Source organism: Pelmatolapia mariae, linkage group LG17 (genome assembly GCF_036321145.2).
Source record: "Pelmatolapia mariae isolate MD_Pm_ZW linkage group LG17, Pm_UMD_F_2, whole genome shotgun sequence".
Lineage (NCBI taxonomy): Eukaryota > Metazoa > Chordata > Actinopteri > Cichliformes > Cichlidae > Pelmatolapia > Pelmatolapia mariae.
Genome location: NC_086242.1, coordinates 35,193,124 through 35,206,098, shown reverse-complemented (window position 1 = coordinate 35,206,098; position 12,975 = coordinate 35,193,124). Strand labels below are relative to the sequence as shown.

The window sequence follows — 12,975 nt, the reverse complement described above, 5'->3', positions numbered from 1 at the left end:
ACTTTACACTTGTTCTCTGTTCTTTCATTTGATAATTTCTAAGGCACTTTGAATTTCACCTATCTTATAGCAGCAGAGAAATCTGTGTTAGAGAAGTCTGGAAATGCACCATTATACCAACTTTGTTAGTGCATTCCTGTCTTCAGTCCCTAAAAACAGGTAACATTTAATCTTATAAAGACATGAAGAAGTGGAAGATCCATGCAGTATATGCAACATATATACTATACAACCATTTTCGCCAAGATAAACTGAGCTGTAGAGGACTTTAAATTGACTACCAATTACACCAATAGTGATAAATGTTTACGTGTTCGGGTGTTTTGTGAAGTAATTAAAACACATATTATCAACAATATTTGTAGAATAATCATCTTCAGGTTTTTATTTTGCATGCATCTGCCTCATTTACTAATTTAGAAACCTGGAAGAGTGGAACATTGTGTTTATACTTACATTTATAATGACTGAGAACTTGCCCATTCCACTTAGTACATTGTACCAAATGCCTGTAAGGTGAGAAGCAAAAAAGACAGAAGGACAAGTTAAAGGGAATAAACAGGAAAGTCTGTATTAAGTACAGTAATAAAACTGTAAAGGGACTGAGACAGTCAGTTAAACTTTACCTATAAAGGTCTTTTAGCTACAGAAAAATGCACGACAATGTTTTCCTTTTGAATTTATTTATAACTGAGTGTGATGCAAATGTTTGCTAATTTTTAAGTGATCTGCATATAGACCAGAGCTTAGCTACACACAGACAAAATAATCCATCTGATGATCATGAATTTACTTATTTTAAAAATCCAAATTGAATTATTTGGCTGTCAAACCATCATTCTGGTGATATCAGTTACCTAGAAAAATGTTATTGAATCAGTTGCCTTACAGTGTGACTTTTGGGCTTATTAAACCTCTTTAAAAGCATCTGGGTACAGTGAAAAATGCCTGGAAATCAAGCTGAGAGGTTTCAGTCTGTGTATTAGTGAGATTAGCCAAACTGCCTGAAGCCACTGCTAACTCAAAGAATCACATCAGACTGGTTTAAGATGAGTTTTAGCATCTTGTTGATGCTTAGAATGGCGATTCATAAACTGAGTGTCAGATTAGCTTACCAATGTCTTTAGCTCGTGCAGCGACTGGCCTGCGCAGCTCTGTAACAAACTTCTTGGCATCCAATCTGATCTCAATGATATTGTTCAGCAGGGCAAAGAGAGGAGCCAGCGGGAAAGAAGCCACGAACAGAGAGACGAAACCAAACTGGATGACTGCAGAAAGAGAAACAGTTATTACATCTATCGGATGTATACTATAGGACATTAAAAAATTTTGGGTAATTTGTCTACATGTATTCAGATAAATAAGTTCTATATTTAAACCAATACTTACAATTACCAAAAAATAAATAAATAAATAAATAAAAATCACACTGCTTACATGTTAATTGTTGATATATAATAATAATAATAATAATAAATTTATTTATAAAGCGCTTTCAAACAAAGTGCTGTACAACTATTTGAAACTAAAAAGATAAGTAAAATAAAAGCGATACATAGCAATACAGGTAAAAGACACAATACAAGTTAAAAACGGTAAAAATTTAAAAACTAAAAGCAATAGAATTAAGACATGTAAGATAGGGTGAACAAATGTGTCTTCAGCTTAGTTTTAAAAACCTCCACAGAGCATGCCTGCCGATCCCATACTTCCTATTGTAATTTTGCTGATGATATTGATGGCCATTCTACATGTAGATGATGGTGATGATCTAAGTATAAAGATGAACAATACATCTGCTCCCAAAGCCTCATGCAAAACAAAAACGGGACTCATGAAAGTTTCATTTCTTGAATTTACATTACTTAATTTATGATGTCTCAAGGGCACAAAGAACATTGAACCATTGAAAAGTAAAACAAATCAGATGTTTACAACGTTCAAGTTTATGTCACATGCTAACATAAGCCCCAGTGTTTGGCGCATTTTGCTTTGGAGAGAAAAGTTGTTTAACTTCAGAAAATCTCTGGATCTGCCTCAAAATTGTTTTCAAGTTAACCCTTGTGAAGCTGCAGTTATGTCGACAGGTTTTTGGACGATGATGCTTGTTTTTGGCAGTTTTGTCTCTGTACACCACCACAGAGTTTTAAGTCAAATGATCAGGATGTAATTCAAGTGCAGACTTTCAGTTTTAATTCAAAGGGTTCAACAAAAGCATTAGACTAACTGTTTACATCAGCTTTTATACACAGTCTCCCATTTTCATAGGCTTAAAAGAAATCGCACAATTGACAGACAAGAAGTTTTTATCTTTCGGTCCAGTTTCCACAATCTGGTAGCTTCATAAAAAGAATGAATGCACTGGGGCAGCTCAGCAGGCCACAGAAGATGACTGCAGTGCAAAATGACAGAATTATTTCCTTGATTAGGAAAAAACACTTCACAACATCAACAAGCCAACATTTTCAAAGAGGTGACAATGGCAAAGTCTACAATTGCCAGTATGAATGAAAATACAGAAGAATGTGACCAGTGGCGCAAACCACTGCTCACATTTACAAAGAATAAGCCCAGATTAGACCAAAAAACATCTAAAAGAGCCTGCACAGGTCTGGGGATGAAAACAGACAGATGAAAGCAAGATTAACTTGTACCAAAATGATGTTAAGAGAAAAGCACAAAGAAGCAGAGAATCGGCTCTGAAGTGCATAACGTCATCTGTCAAACATGGAGGAGGCAGTGTTATGGGATGGGCACGTATGGCAACCACTGGAACCACATCAATAGGGTTAAATAATGATGTGACGGCTGATAGAAGTAACAGGATAAATTATGAAGAGCACAGAGTTGTACTCTCTGCTTAGATTCACCAAAATGCTGCAAAACGGATCAGATAGTGCTTCCCAGTGCACATGAATAATGATCCAAAGCATACTGCAAAAGAAACCCAGGAGTATGTTAAGGCAAAGACACGGGATATTCTTCAATGGCCAAGTCAGTCACCTGAGCTCAACCCAAGACAGCAATCTTTGGTGACTGAAGGTAAAACTGAAGGCGGAGAGACCCACAAACAAGCAGCAACTGAAAGCAGCTGCAGTAAAGGCCTGAAAGAGCATCTCAAATTTAAACTATTACATTTGGTGATGCTGATGGCTTATAGACTTCAGGCGGTAACTGCCTTCAAAAAATTTGCATCTAAGTATTAGAAACAAGCCCTGAAAATGTGGGGATGTGTCCAGGAATTAAAGCTGAAAAGTCTGTACTTCAATCACATATTGATTGTTTAAAATCCACTATAGGCAAGCTACTAAATAAGCGCCACTGCTCAAATACTTTGGGTTCCAATTGTATTTCTGCTCTTCCACATCTCACGCAATATGAGAAAGAAATCAAACCCACAACACAGGAAGCACATTTTTTCAGTAGCCACTAATACACCCTCGGATTGACATTTGTGAACAGTCATTTGTCTGGTCAAGAGTCACACTGTCTGTCTGGGCTTTTTGGTGGTTCAGAAGATGCCTTTTATGGTTAAACCCTCTGCTGCAGCAGCCAAACTGAGACATTTTTATGATTAAGCAGTGTTTAATGGGGGTGTGCATCTACACTGTGTGCTGTGTGACTGAGATATTTAATCAGGTGGATTTAATCTGAATTTGTTAAACATCATAATCAATATATCCGTGTAGGTTTTGTATAACTATAGATGTTAGTTAAAAACAATAGGTTTAGATGGATGAATACATTCTTTTTAACCACACAGAGTGGAAGCAGTAATCTAGAAAGCAGTATGAAGTCTGGATTTTTGGCTGAGGACCATAAAGGCAGTTAGGCAGTTTATTTGGACACTGGGTAGAACTGGACTGGTATTTGTTAGAGCAAATGTGCTGTGACATCAACCGAAATCTTGTGCTGTGATACAAATTTTTCCCCACTTAGTATTGTAAAAGCTTTCATATGATATTAGCATCAATAACCTCGAGGTGGTCTTACAGTCTGATTGGTTTGACAAAGCAAAATGGGGCTGGGTTTGGAGCAATAAATTGTCTAACAAGTCATCTCATGATCAGTTCACCCGCTTGTGAAGAATGCTGAAAGGAAACCTGAGAAACACAGGCAGTATTTCCTGACTGCGGCCAATGCAGGACTTCTGTCAGAGCATTGGAACTTTAGCAGTGTGGGAACGGGGATTTCCAGCGAGCGGGAGACTGACGGCTTCACCTCAAGACACTACACTGAGACAATGAGTGGAAAGGAAGAAAATACGGCCGAGGCACAGCGAGCGCTAAAGGGCAAGCTTAGAATAACCCAACATCTACCTGAGCCGAGGTTAACGGGTTCGACCCAGTCACACAAAGAAAGACGCGCATACATTAAATTAAAAAATGAGTTAACACAAATCCAGACTATCCACTCACACACTCGCTACAGTGCGTGTGTCAGACATTTCTGACATTCCTCTGTGTGCCCTACAGCTACATCAGCCCAGTCTTCTTGTTCCGCCTGTCCTCACTCTATTCATGTCACATGAAATAATTTCAAGCATGACCAAAAGACTAAAACACAGCAGAAACATAAAAATCACCAGGTTTTCTTCCAGTTTGACCTGGATTACTTTACAGCAGTATAAAACTACCATCATTTTGATGTTCTTAATAGAAACCAAGTGTAAGGTTCCCACAAACATCAAATTCTGCCAAGAAAACTTCACTTTGAGAACAGTTACATAAGTTTTATATGGCACTGACATCCAAGGAAAACACGGCCCATTTTACGGGTTCACAAAGATCAACGCAAAATCTTATACAGGTCAAGCTTGTTGCTGCATGTTTGTGAAACTGCTGCAGCGCTTAGACTTCTATCAGCAGTGGGGAAATGATCAGACACCTCAAGCCGTGCAGCATGGAGGCCAGCGCTGCATGTCTCCTTCAAACAGTGCACGTCTTTCATTTATTTGTTGATTGTATCTCAGTTTCTTGTTTTCTTTTATTCTCTGTACAAAATTAGGGTTCAAATGTATGTTCATTTATCTATTCAGTAAAACCTTTTGAAAGAGGCAGTTTCACAAGCTCACTCTGAATTAGATTGACTCAAAAAAAATTTAATCAACCAATCAAAGAAAAATGTTGGGGCTTAAATGAAATTCAGTCAAAATATCACTAGCTTCATTGTTTGCAAAACAGGCATGAATGCATGGAATTTACTCTCCCCTGTCATAGGTTATCCTCACTGTATTGGCTGCTGTGTTTTAGCTGTGCCTTTTGATGAGAGGCACAAAATGCTTAGTTTTGTTTCTAATGAGCTTCAAAAAATTTTCAAATCTGCTTCTTAAGTCTGAAGTAAGTAACAATTTCTGGGTCCAAATGCTCCTCTATCCATCCATCTTCTTCCTCTCATCCAACACGCCCTATAGCAGGCTGGGCATGCTAGACAAATTGTCAGCCTGTTGCAGGGCTAACACAGAGAGACACACAACCATTCACACTCACATTCATGCCTATGAACAATTTAGAATCACCAGTTAACCTATCCCTACTAACTGCATGTCTTTGGGCTGCAGGAGGAAGCCGGAGTACCCGAAAAGAAGCCACACTCACACGGATTGAACAAGAAAACCCCACACAGAAAGGCCCTGGAGTTCTTGCTGTGAGGCAACAGTGCTAATCACAGCACCACCAGGTACCAAAAACCTGTCGGTACCACAGAGTTAAAAAAAAATGGTCAAAATGATTTAAAATCCAATAAAACAAGCAGTCTGTTCTCAGGGTTTACAGTAAAGCATAGCATTCAGCCGTATTGTGAAAAACAACATTTACAAGGTTTCACTGAGTTCAAAGCTGCCAGTCAGCAACCTCACTGATATCTAAAATGTCACCCAGTGCGAGCTGGAGGCCATCACATGATGAAGCCAGCAGAACTACATCATCTGCAAAAAGACAGAGACGAGATTCTGAGACCATCTAAGTGGAAGCCTTCTGCCACTTGGCTACACCTAGAAATTCTGTCCATAAAAATTATGAACAGAGTCAGTGAGAAAGGGCAGCTCTGGCGGAGTCCATCACCCACCAGAAACGAGTCCGACTTCTTGCCAGCGCACCGGACTAAGCTCCTGCAACGGCTGTATCACACTTCCTGAAACACCTCCCACAGGACATCCCAGGGACAAGGTCGAATGCCATGTCCAAGTCCAGAAAACACATATAAACTTGCTGGCCAAACTCTCATGCCCCCTCAAGTATCCTCGATACTGTATCTGAGGAGTATGGCATCTTACCTGTCTAAGATGCCATACAAAGAACTGAGAAGCTGTTGCTTATCCAAGGTGCTTTTAAACACTCCACACTGATGGCAAGCCCGTACATTTAAAACGGCGTAAATAGCATGGAGTGGTGTCAGGCAATGATAAGTTGTGCAGCTCCAGCTTACAGTGGTTTATTGGAATCCTTGCCATTATTATAAATAAATATTATAAATACTATTGTTCTTATTTTAAAAAACTAATGCCTCCTGTTTTTAATATTTTCTGCCTTTAGTCTCTGCTTGCCTTCCTGTAAATGTCCCTGCATTCCACTGTAGTATACAGAGTTCATCAACTCACAGCACTGCACAGTTTTGCAGTGACATCTGTTGGAAAGCAGCATAATGTAAATGTCTTATATAAGTTTTCAGGCTACAGACTGTGAGGCCATTTTTCTCTGTGTGCATGCATACTCACTCATCTCCATGTATTCTGGAGTGAGGCCTTCAAAGGGAGCCAGGGCATAGTCCAGGTTCCACTGCTGAGGTGGCTTCTCTTCCTCCCTCGCCTTTGGTGTCGTTTCTTTTTCCTTTAATGTACGGACCAATTTCTTCAATTTCCTGTTAAAATGAAGGAAGATGAAAGTGCAAAGATAATAAAAGACTTTACCTTTACTGCAACTGTACTGAAATCCACATACAGTACAGTGGGGCAAAAAAGTATTTAGTCAGCCACCGATTGTGCAAGTGCCCCCACCTAAAATTATGACAGAGGCCAGTAATTTGCACCAGAGGTACACGTCAACTGTGAGAGACAGAATGTGAAAAAAAAATCCATGAATACACATGGTAGGATTTGTAAAGAATTTATTCGTAAATCAGGGTGGCAAATAAGTATTTGGTCAATAACAAAAATACAACTCAATACTTTGTAACATAACCTTTGTTGGCAATAACAGAGGTCAAACGTTTACTATAGGTCTTTACCAGGTTTGCACACACAGTAGCTGGTATTTTGGCCCATTCCTCCATGCAGATCTTCTCCAGAGCAGTGATGTTTTGGGGCTGTCACCGAGCAACACCGACTTTCAACTCCCGCCACAGATTTTCTATGGGGTTGAGGTCTGGAGACTGGCTAGGCCACTCCAGGACTTTCAAATGCTTCTTACGGAGCCACTCCTTTGTTGCCCGGGCGGTGTGTTTTGGATCATTGTCATGTTGGAAGACCCAGCCGCGTTTCATCTTCAAAGTTCTCACTGATGGAAGGAGGTTTCGGCTCAAAATCTCACGATACATGGCCCCATTCATTCTGTCCTTAACACGGATCAGTCATCCTGTCCCCTTGGCAGAAAAACAGCCCCATAGCATGATGTTTCCACCCCCATGCTTCACAGTAGGTATGGTGTTCTTGGGATGCAACTCAGTATTCTTCGTCCTCCAAACACGACGAGTTGAGTTTATACCAAAAAGTTCTACTTTGGTTTCATCTGACCACATGACATTTTCCCAATCCTCTGCTGTATCATCCATGTGCTCTCTGGCAAACTTCAGACGGGCCTGGACATGCACTGGCTTCAGCAGCGGAACACGTCTGGCACTGCGGGATCTGATTCCCTGCCGTTTTAGTGTGTTACTGATGGTGACCTTTGTTACTTTGGTCCCAGCTCTCTGCAGGTCATTCACCAGGTCCCCCTGTGTGGTTCTGGGATCTTTGCTCACCGTTCTCATGATCATTTTGACCCCACGGGATGAGATCTTGCGTGGAGCCCCAGATCGTGGGAGATTATCAGTGGTCTTGTATGTCTTCCATTTTCTGATGATTGCTCCCACAGTTGATTTTTTCACACCAAGCTGCTTGCCTATTGTAGATTCACTCTTCCCAGCCTGGTGCAGGTCTACAATACTTTTCCTGGTGTCCTTCGAGAGCTCTTTGGTCTTGGCCATGGCGGAGTTTGGAGTCTGACTGTTTGAGGCTGTGGACAGGTGTCTTTTATACAGATGATGAGTTCGAACAGGTGCCATTCATACAGGTAACGAGTGGGGGACAGAAAAGCGTCTTACAGAAGACGTTACAGGTCTGTGGGAGCCAGGGATTGTCCATGTTTGAGGTGACCAAATACTTATTTGCCACCCTGATTTACGAATAAATTCTTTACAAATCCTACCATGTGTATTCATGGATTTTTTTTTCACATTCTGTCTCTCACAGTTGACGTGTACCTCTGGTGCAAATTACTGGCCTCTGTCATCATTTTAGGTGGGGGCACTTGCACAATCGGTGGCTGACTAAATACTTTTTTGCCCCACTGTATATGTGTAAGGCTCCAGCTGACTGCTGGGTTATAGCTGTGATTAATCCCTACTGCAAAAATCCATTCTAAAGTTGTCACAGGCAGGGCATGAATACCTTCCACTCACAATTCCTGCTTTCTTGTTTACTTTCAGTAAAAGATATCAAAGCTGGAAACTAAAATAGGTGGCACCGATGCAGTTGAATGAGTGCAATGACTCCAACAAAACGATCGCATTTGGAGTTTCTAGCACAGCACAGAGTACATTAAAACTCTCTAGACCTTAGCTGGAACAATAAAAGATTTGCAGACCTCTTGTGAAACATAATAGCAAAATAAGTATTTACAGAGGTGCTGAAATGCTAATGTTTGTTGAAAACCCAGTGAACTGACAGCCAGGGGCTGAATGTTTTAGGGTTTTTATGTAAGTGAAAAAGGGAACAGCCAACAGAGAACTGAAGAGACAGTGAAGGAAAGTGAGAGCATGGGTGTTTCTCTAAGAATGTGTGTTTGCAGTTTGGTGAAGGGATATACAATACAACCTGAATACTTTTTATGTTTTGTTTGCATAAACACACATGGAGCAACAGGGCACATGTGACGAGCCACACGCCTAAATATTTTAAGGAGCTACTGTTTAAAAAAATAAAAATAACATGAACAACTGCTACAATGAGTTATTAATGTTGCACTGGGTAGGTGTATTTTGATGCATTCTACGCTTTGCGGATACAGGGAATGTCCAGTAACAACCTTCAAAAACACAATTCAAGACTTGATACTTGTGATTAACCCAGTATTTGTTTTATTTTATCTGTACATTTTTTGCCTCGTGAATTTAGTTCAATAACTAGCACAAACTGATAATGTTCACACACTCTGAGTTGGCTTTATCAGTCCCTTAGATATACGGACAGGTACTGTTAGGATCAGGTACGTCATCAAAAGAAAAACAAAGACTGGAAACTGCACACAGCAATTCTACCAGGTGTGAAACCTTTTTAAGGAGATGAATGTGTAACAGTGGAAAGGATAGCATGCAGATATGGTTGCATGTGCTGCGACTTGCAGATCCATCAAGATGACTAACAGAGCTTTTGATGAAGCTCACCTAATGAGTGAGGGAGTAAAGCAACAATAAAAGTGTAGCCTGAAGCTAGAAAGGGTGTCAGGTTGACATTTGCTATAAACGTAGATGACCTTTGAGCTTTCAGATTTGCATGTTAATGCTAAGCTATTACACAAAACCACTGTCCAGACATGGAAGGAATGTTACTAGAACAAGAAAGGGCAGAGCAGATGCTGCAAGAAATTGTCAGCAAATGTATAGGTGTGTGTGTGTGTGTGTGTGTGTGTGCGCGCGCGCGTGGGCGCGCGTATATACACGTTTAGACATCTTTGTGGGAATAGAAAATTGGCATGCTACTATACTTGTGGGGACCAACAGTCACAAAACACTTGTCCCCACGTGTTTGAAGGCATTTTTGAGGCTCAAAATGTGGTTTTAGTGTCAGGTTTATAATTGGGTTATGGTTAGGTATAAAGAGAATGGATTTTCTGTAGCCATTAATTATAGGTTCAGTGCACTGGCATAGGTTTAGGGTAAGGGTTAGGTATTCATTTTTGATTTTCAGGGTTAGAGTAAGTGGCTGGGGAAAGCATTATGTCAATGTCCAAATGAGATCAAACACTAGCAATACATATACAAGGGACAATCTTATTGCCTGACTGCTTCTTTTCATTTTTATCTTCATACAAATCGATGGACTTACGGGATGCCAATCTCAAAGATGTTGTTCTGGATTAGTTGCTTCCCCAACATGATGATGCTGAGCTGAATGCACAACTCAATGAGGCACCCTCCTGGAGCACACTGGGGGATACACATAATTTATTTACACATTGCACTGTAACTTTTGAATCCAATTTTGCTAATCCAAATGAAAAACAAAAACAAACTTGTGTTTAAAGATAAAATCACACACCTCCTCCATCCGAAAATCATTAAACACATACACATAATTTCCCGGGCGTCCAGCAAACCTGCAAAAACATACAAAAAAAACCATTAGGTCCTAGTAGTGACACTAAAAAGAAGTGGGTGTCATTTTATAGCTGACATTTCAGATGTGGTGTTCATGGTACAATGGTGAACACAAACACAGAGGGCTTACCGTCCCTTGAAGAAAGCCACGTAAAAGATGGGAGCATATGCGTTCATAAACTTGAGTAAGAAGGCTTTCAGGATGAGTCGTTCTTCAAAGTTGGTTTCTGTTTTAGGAATCTCTGAAAAATAGTTGATGTGAAACAGTGAGAAAGAGTTAGCACAGTATTTCATGAGGGCTACAGAAAAAGTGGCATGCTAATAGAAATGAAATGGGGCCTATGTAAAAGAAACATGAAGCAAACACATGCACAGCTTTATTAGGCTTGTATTTCTAAGGTGTCCACATAATTTTTTCTACAGTGTGCCTCTAGACTTATGACTGCACAAGAATGGCATCTGTTCAGCGGAAAGTGACAACTCTGCAAGTGAAGAGAGTTTAACATGATCACTGTGCTGGAAGTAGGTTAAAATACCGGAACTTTTCACATTGCACATCATCTCTCTCACACACACTCACGAGCACACACACACACACACACCCTCTTCCCTCACATTTCTCCATCTAATTTTTTTCTATTTCAGAGGTTTTGAATATGAATATAAATGTAGGAAACCCTCCTGGGATGACTGATGGGATGGCTGGAGCATGAAAACATCAAAGTTTTATCAAGCTGTCCACCATGAGGCAGAAGGACTCTTTCTCAGATACAGAAGATGAAGATGATTACATGTTTTATCAAGAGACCTAGGCATTATTTTACTCCTAGCATTTGTAAATGTGTCATTCTGGATATTTGAAACAACTCCCTGATTTCCAGAAATCAGGGTTAGATTAGATTCAAAGAGTAAATTACTAGCAGGATATGATTACCTTAGCTTAGAAACAAAACCAGGGCAATCTACTGGCCCAGCCTTAACGTAGGAAATGTCAGTCTGTTGCAACTGTCATGCCAGTACGTGTTCCCAAATAGTCCCAAAAAGTGATTTCCAAATTTTGGTTTGTTTTTCTTTTTTTTGTTTATATTGGTAAATAAACTGTAGTTAACAGGATGTATGAAGAGCTTGTATAAAATAAATAAATATATATATAAATTACAGAAAAGACCAGTTGACCCACTTGCAATATTTTTTTAAAACTATATGTTGTACTTATAGCAATTCAAAAAATACATTTCTAAAATTAATCAGACTTTGATGACTTTGAGACTTGATACCATGCATGGTGACCAGCATGGTGACTGTTAAGCTAAGCTAACATCTTGTGCAGTCACAGCTTCATTATTAAAGATATTCAAATGTTAATGATCTTTTTACTTAGCTCTTGGCAGGAAAGAAAACCAATCAAGGTTTTTAGCAGTGTTCACCAGTGGATCCAGTTTTCCCCCCATTCTCTCTGGTACTTGAAGCCAAAGTTACTTTACTAGAATAGAGTAAAATGACATCTGTGTGTGTCTGTACCTAGCTCAGTTAACCACACTGCCACAGCGCCGTAGATTTCATCCAGAATCAAGATAACCACGAGGTTGATGATGACCGCAGTGGCAGTGACTGTCACCCGAACATTGTGCCTGATCTCCGGGTCAGGGCTCATCGCCATGATCGCAGAGATTGTGATGCGGTAAATGATGACGCCGAAAACTGCAGAAAATGTCAGCGCAAACTGGGAGCAAAAACACAAGCAAATGAAGAGTAGTTATTACTCAAATCATTATAGAGCAATGGCTAGACTTATTATGCTCTCACACTTCAATTCTGAGAAAATGAAACGGCTAGGCTAGATCAGATGTAACCAAAGCTTATTTTAAAATCATACATATCTCAGAGAGGGGGATAGTAATGTTGCGAAACTCGTGCTTAAAGTGGTAACTTTAGAAGGAAAAAATATGCGCTTTCATAAGTTTGAGCTAAAAATCACAAGTATTTCTTTACTGCTAAATCCAACTGCAAAAAAGGATCTAATTGTATTCTGTTATCCACTGTTGCTTGATGAGGTCAATCCAACCTTATAAAGTCAAATGGATCTTAAGAAAAAAAAAGGAAAAAGGAATCCCTTTTATTCCCAGCTCTGCATATACATTTTTCTCATCCTACACTGGCCCTAAAACACATTTTTAAATACTTACCATGAAGAGAATAGAGGATACATTGATCAAGTATCCGGGAAGGCGATCTTTCCAGGTCAGCTTCTCTATAGGAGACTGACAGAAAGAACAGAGGAGGACAAAAGAGGGAAAATTCCAGATCACTCATACAGGAATCTGTGGATCTTTAAGTTTGTTTCTAAATCTGTTATCCAGAACAGAGAGCCTACAGAGACATCTTAAAAAGAGAGAAAAACAA

The 12,975-nt window shown here is 39.8% G+C and overlaps 1 protein-coding gene across 4 annotated transcripts in view; it reads right to left on the bottom strand.

Annotated features, from left to right (window-relative positions):
- ano2b (anoctamin 2b) overlaps positions 1-12,975 on the bottom strand; it is a 78,966-nt gene that overhangs the window by 14,688 nt on the left and 51,303 nt on the right. For all 4 annotated transcript variants that reach the window (XM_063460861.1, XM_063460862.1, XM_063460864.1 and 1 more), the window contains 8 exons: positions 12,759-12,833; positions 12,094-12,295; positions 10,703-10,814; positions 10,514-10,571; positions 10,301-10,401; positions 6,716-6,858; positions 1,116-1,268; positions 457-509 (listed from right to left, as the gene is read on the bottom strand). In XM_063460861.1, the coding sequence (XP_063316931.1) occupies positions 457-509; positions 1,116-1,268; positions 6,716-6,858; positions 10,301-10,401; positions 10,514-10,571; positions 10,703-10,814; positions 12,094-12,295; positions 12,759-12,833 (897 nt within the window). The remainder of the gene's footprint in view (positions 1-456; positions 510-1,115; positions 1,269-6,715; positions 6,859-10,300; positions 10,402-10,513; positions 10,572-10,702; positions 10,815-12,093; positions 12,296-12,758; positions 12,834-12,975) is intronic.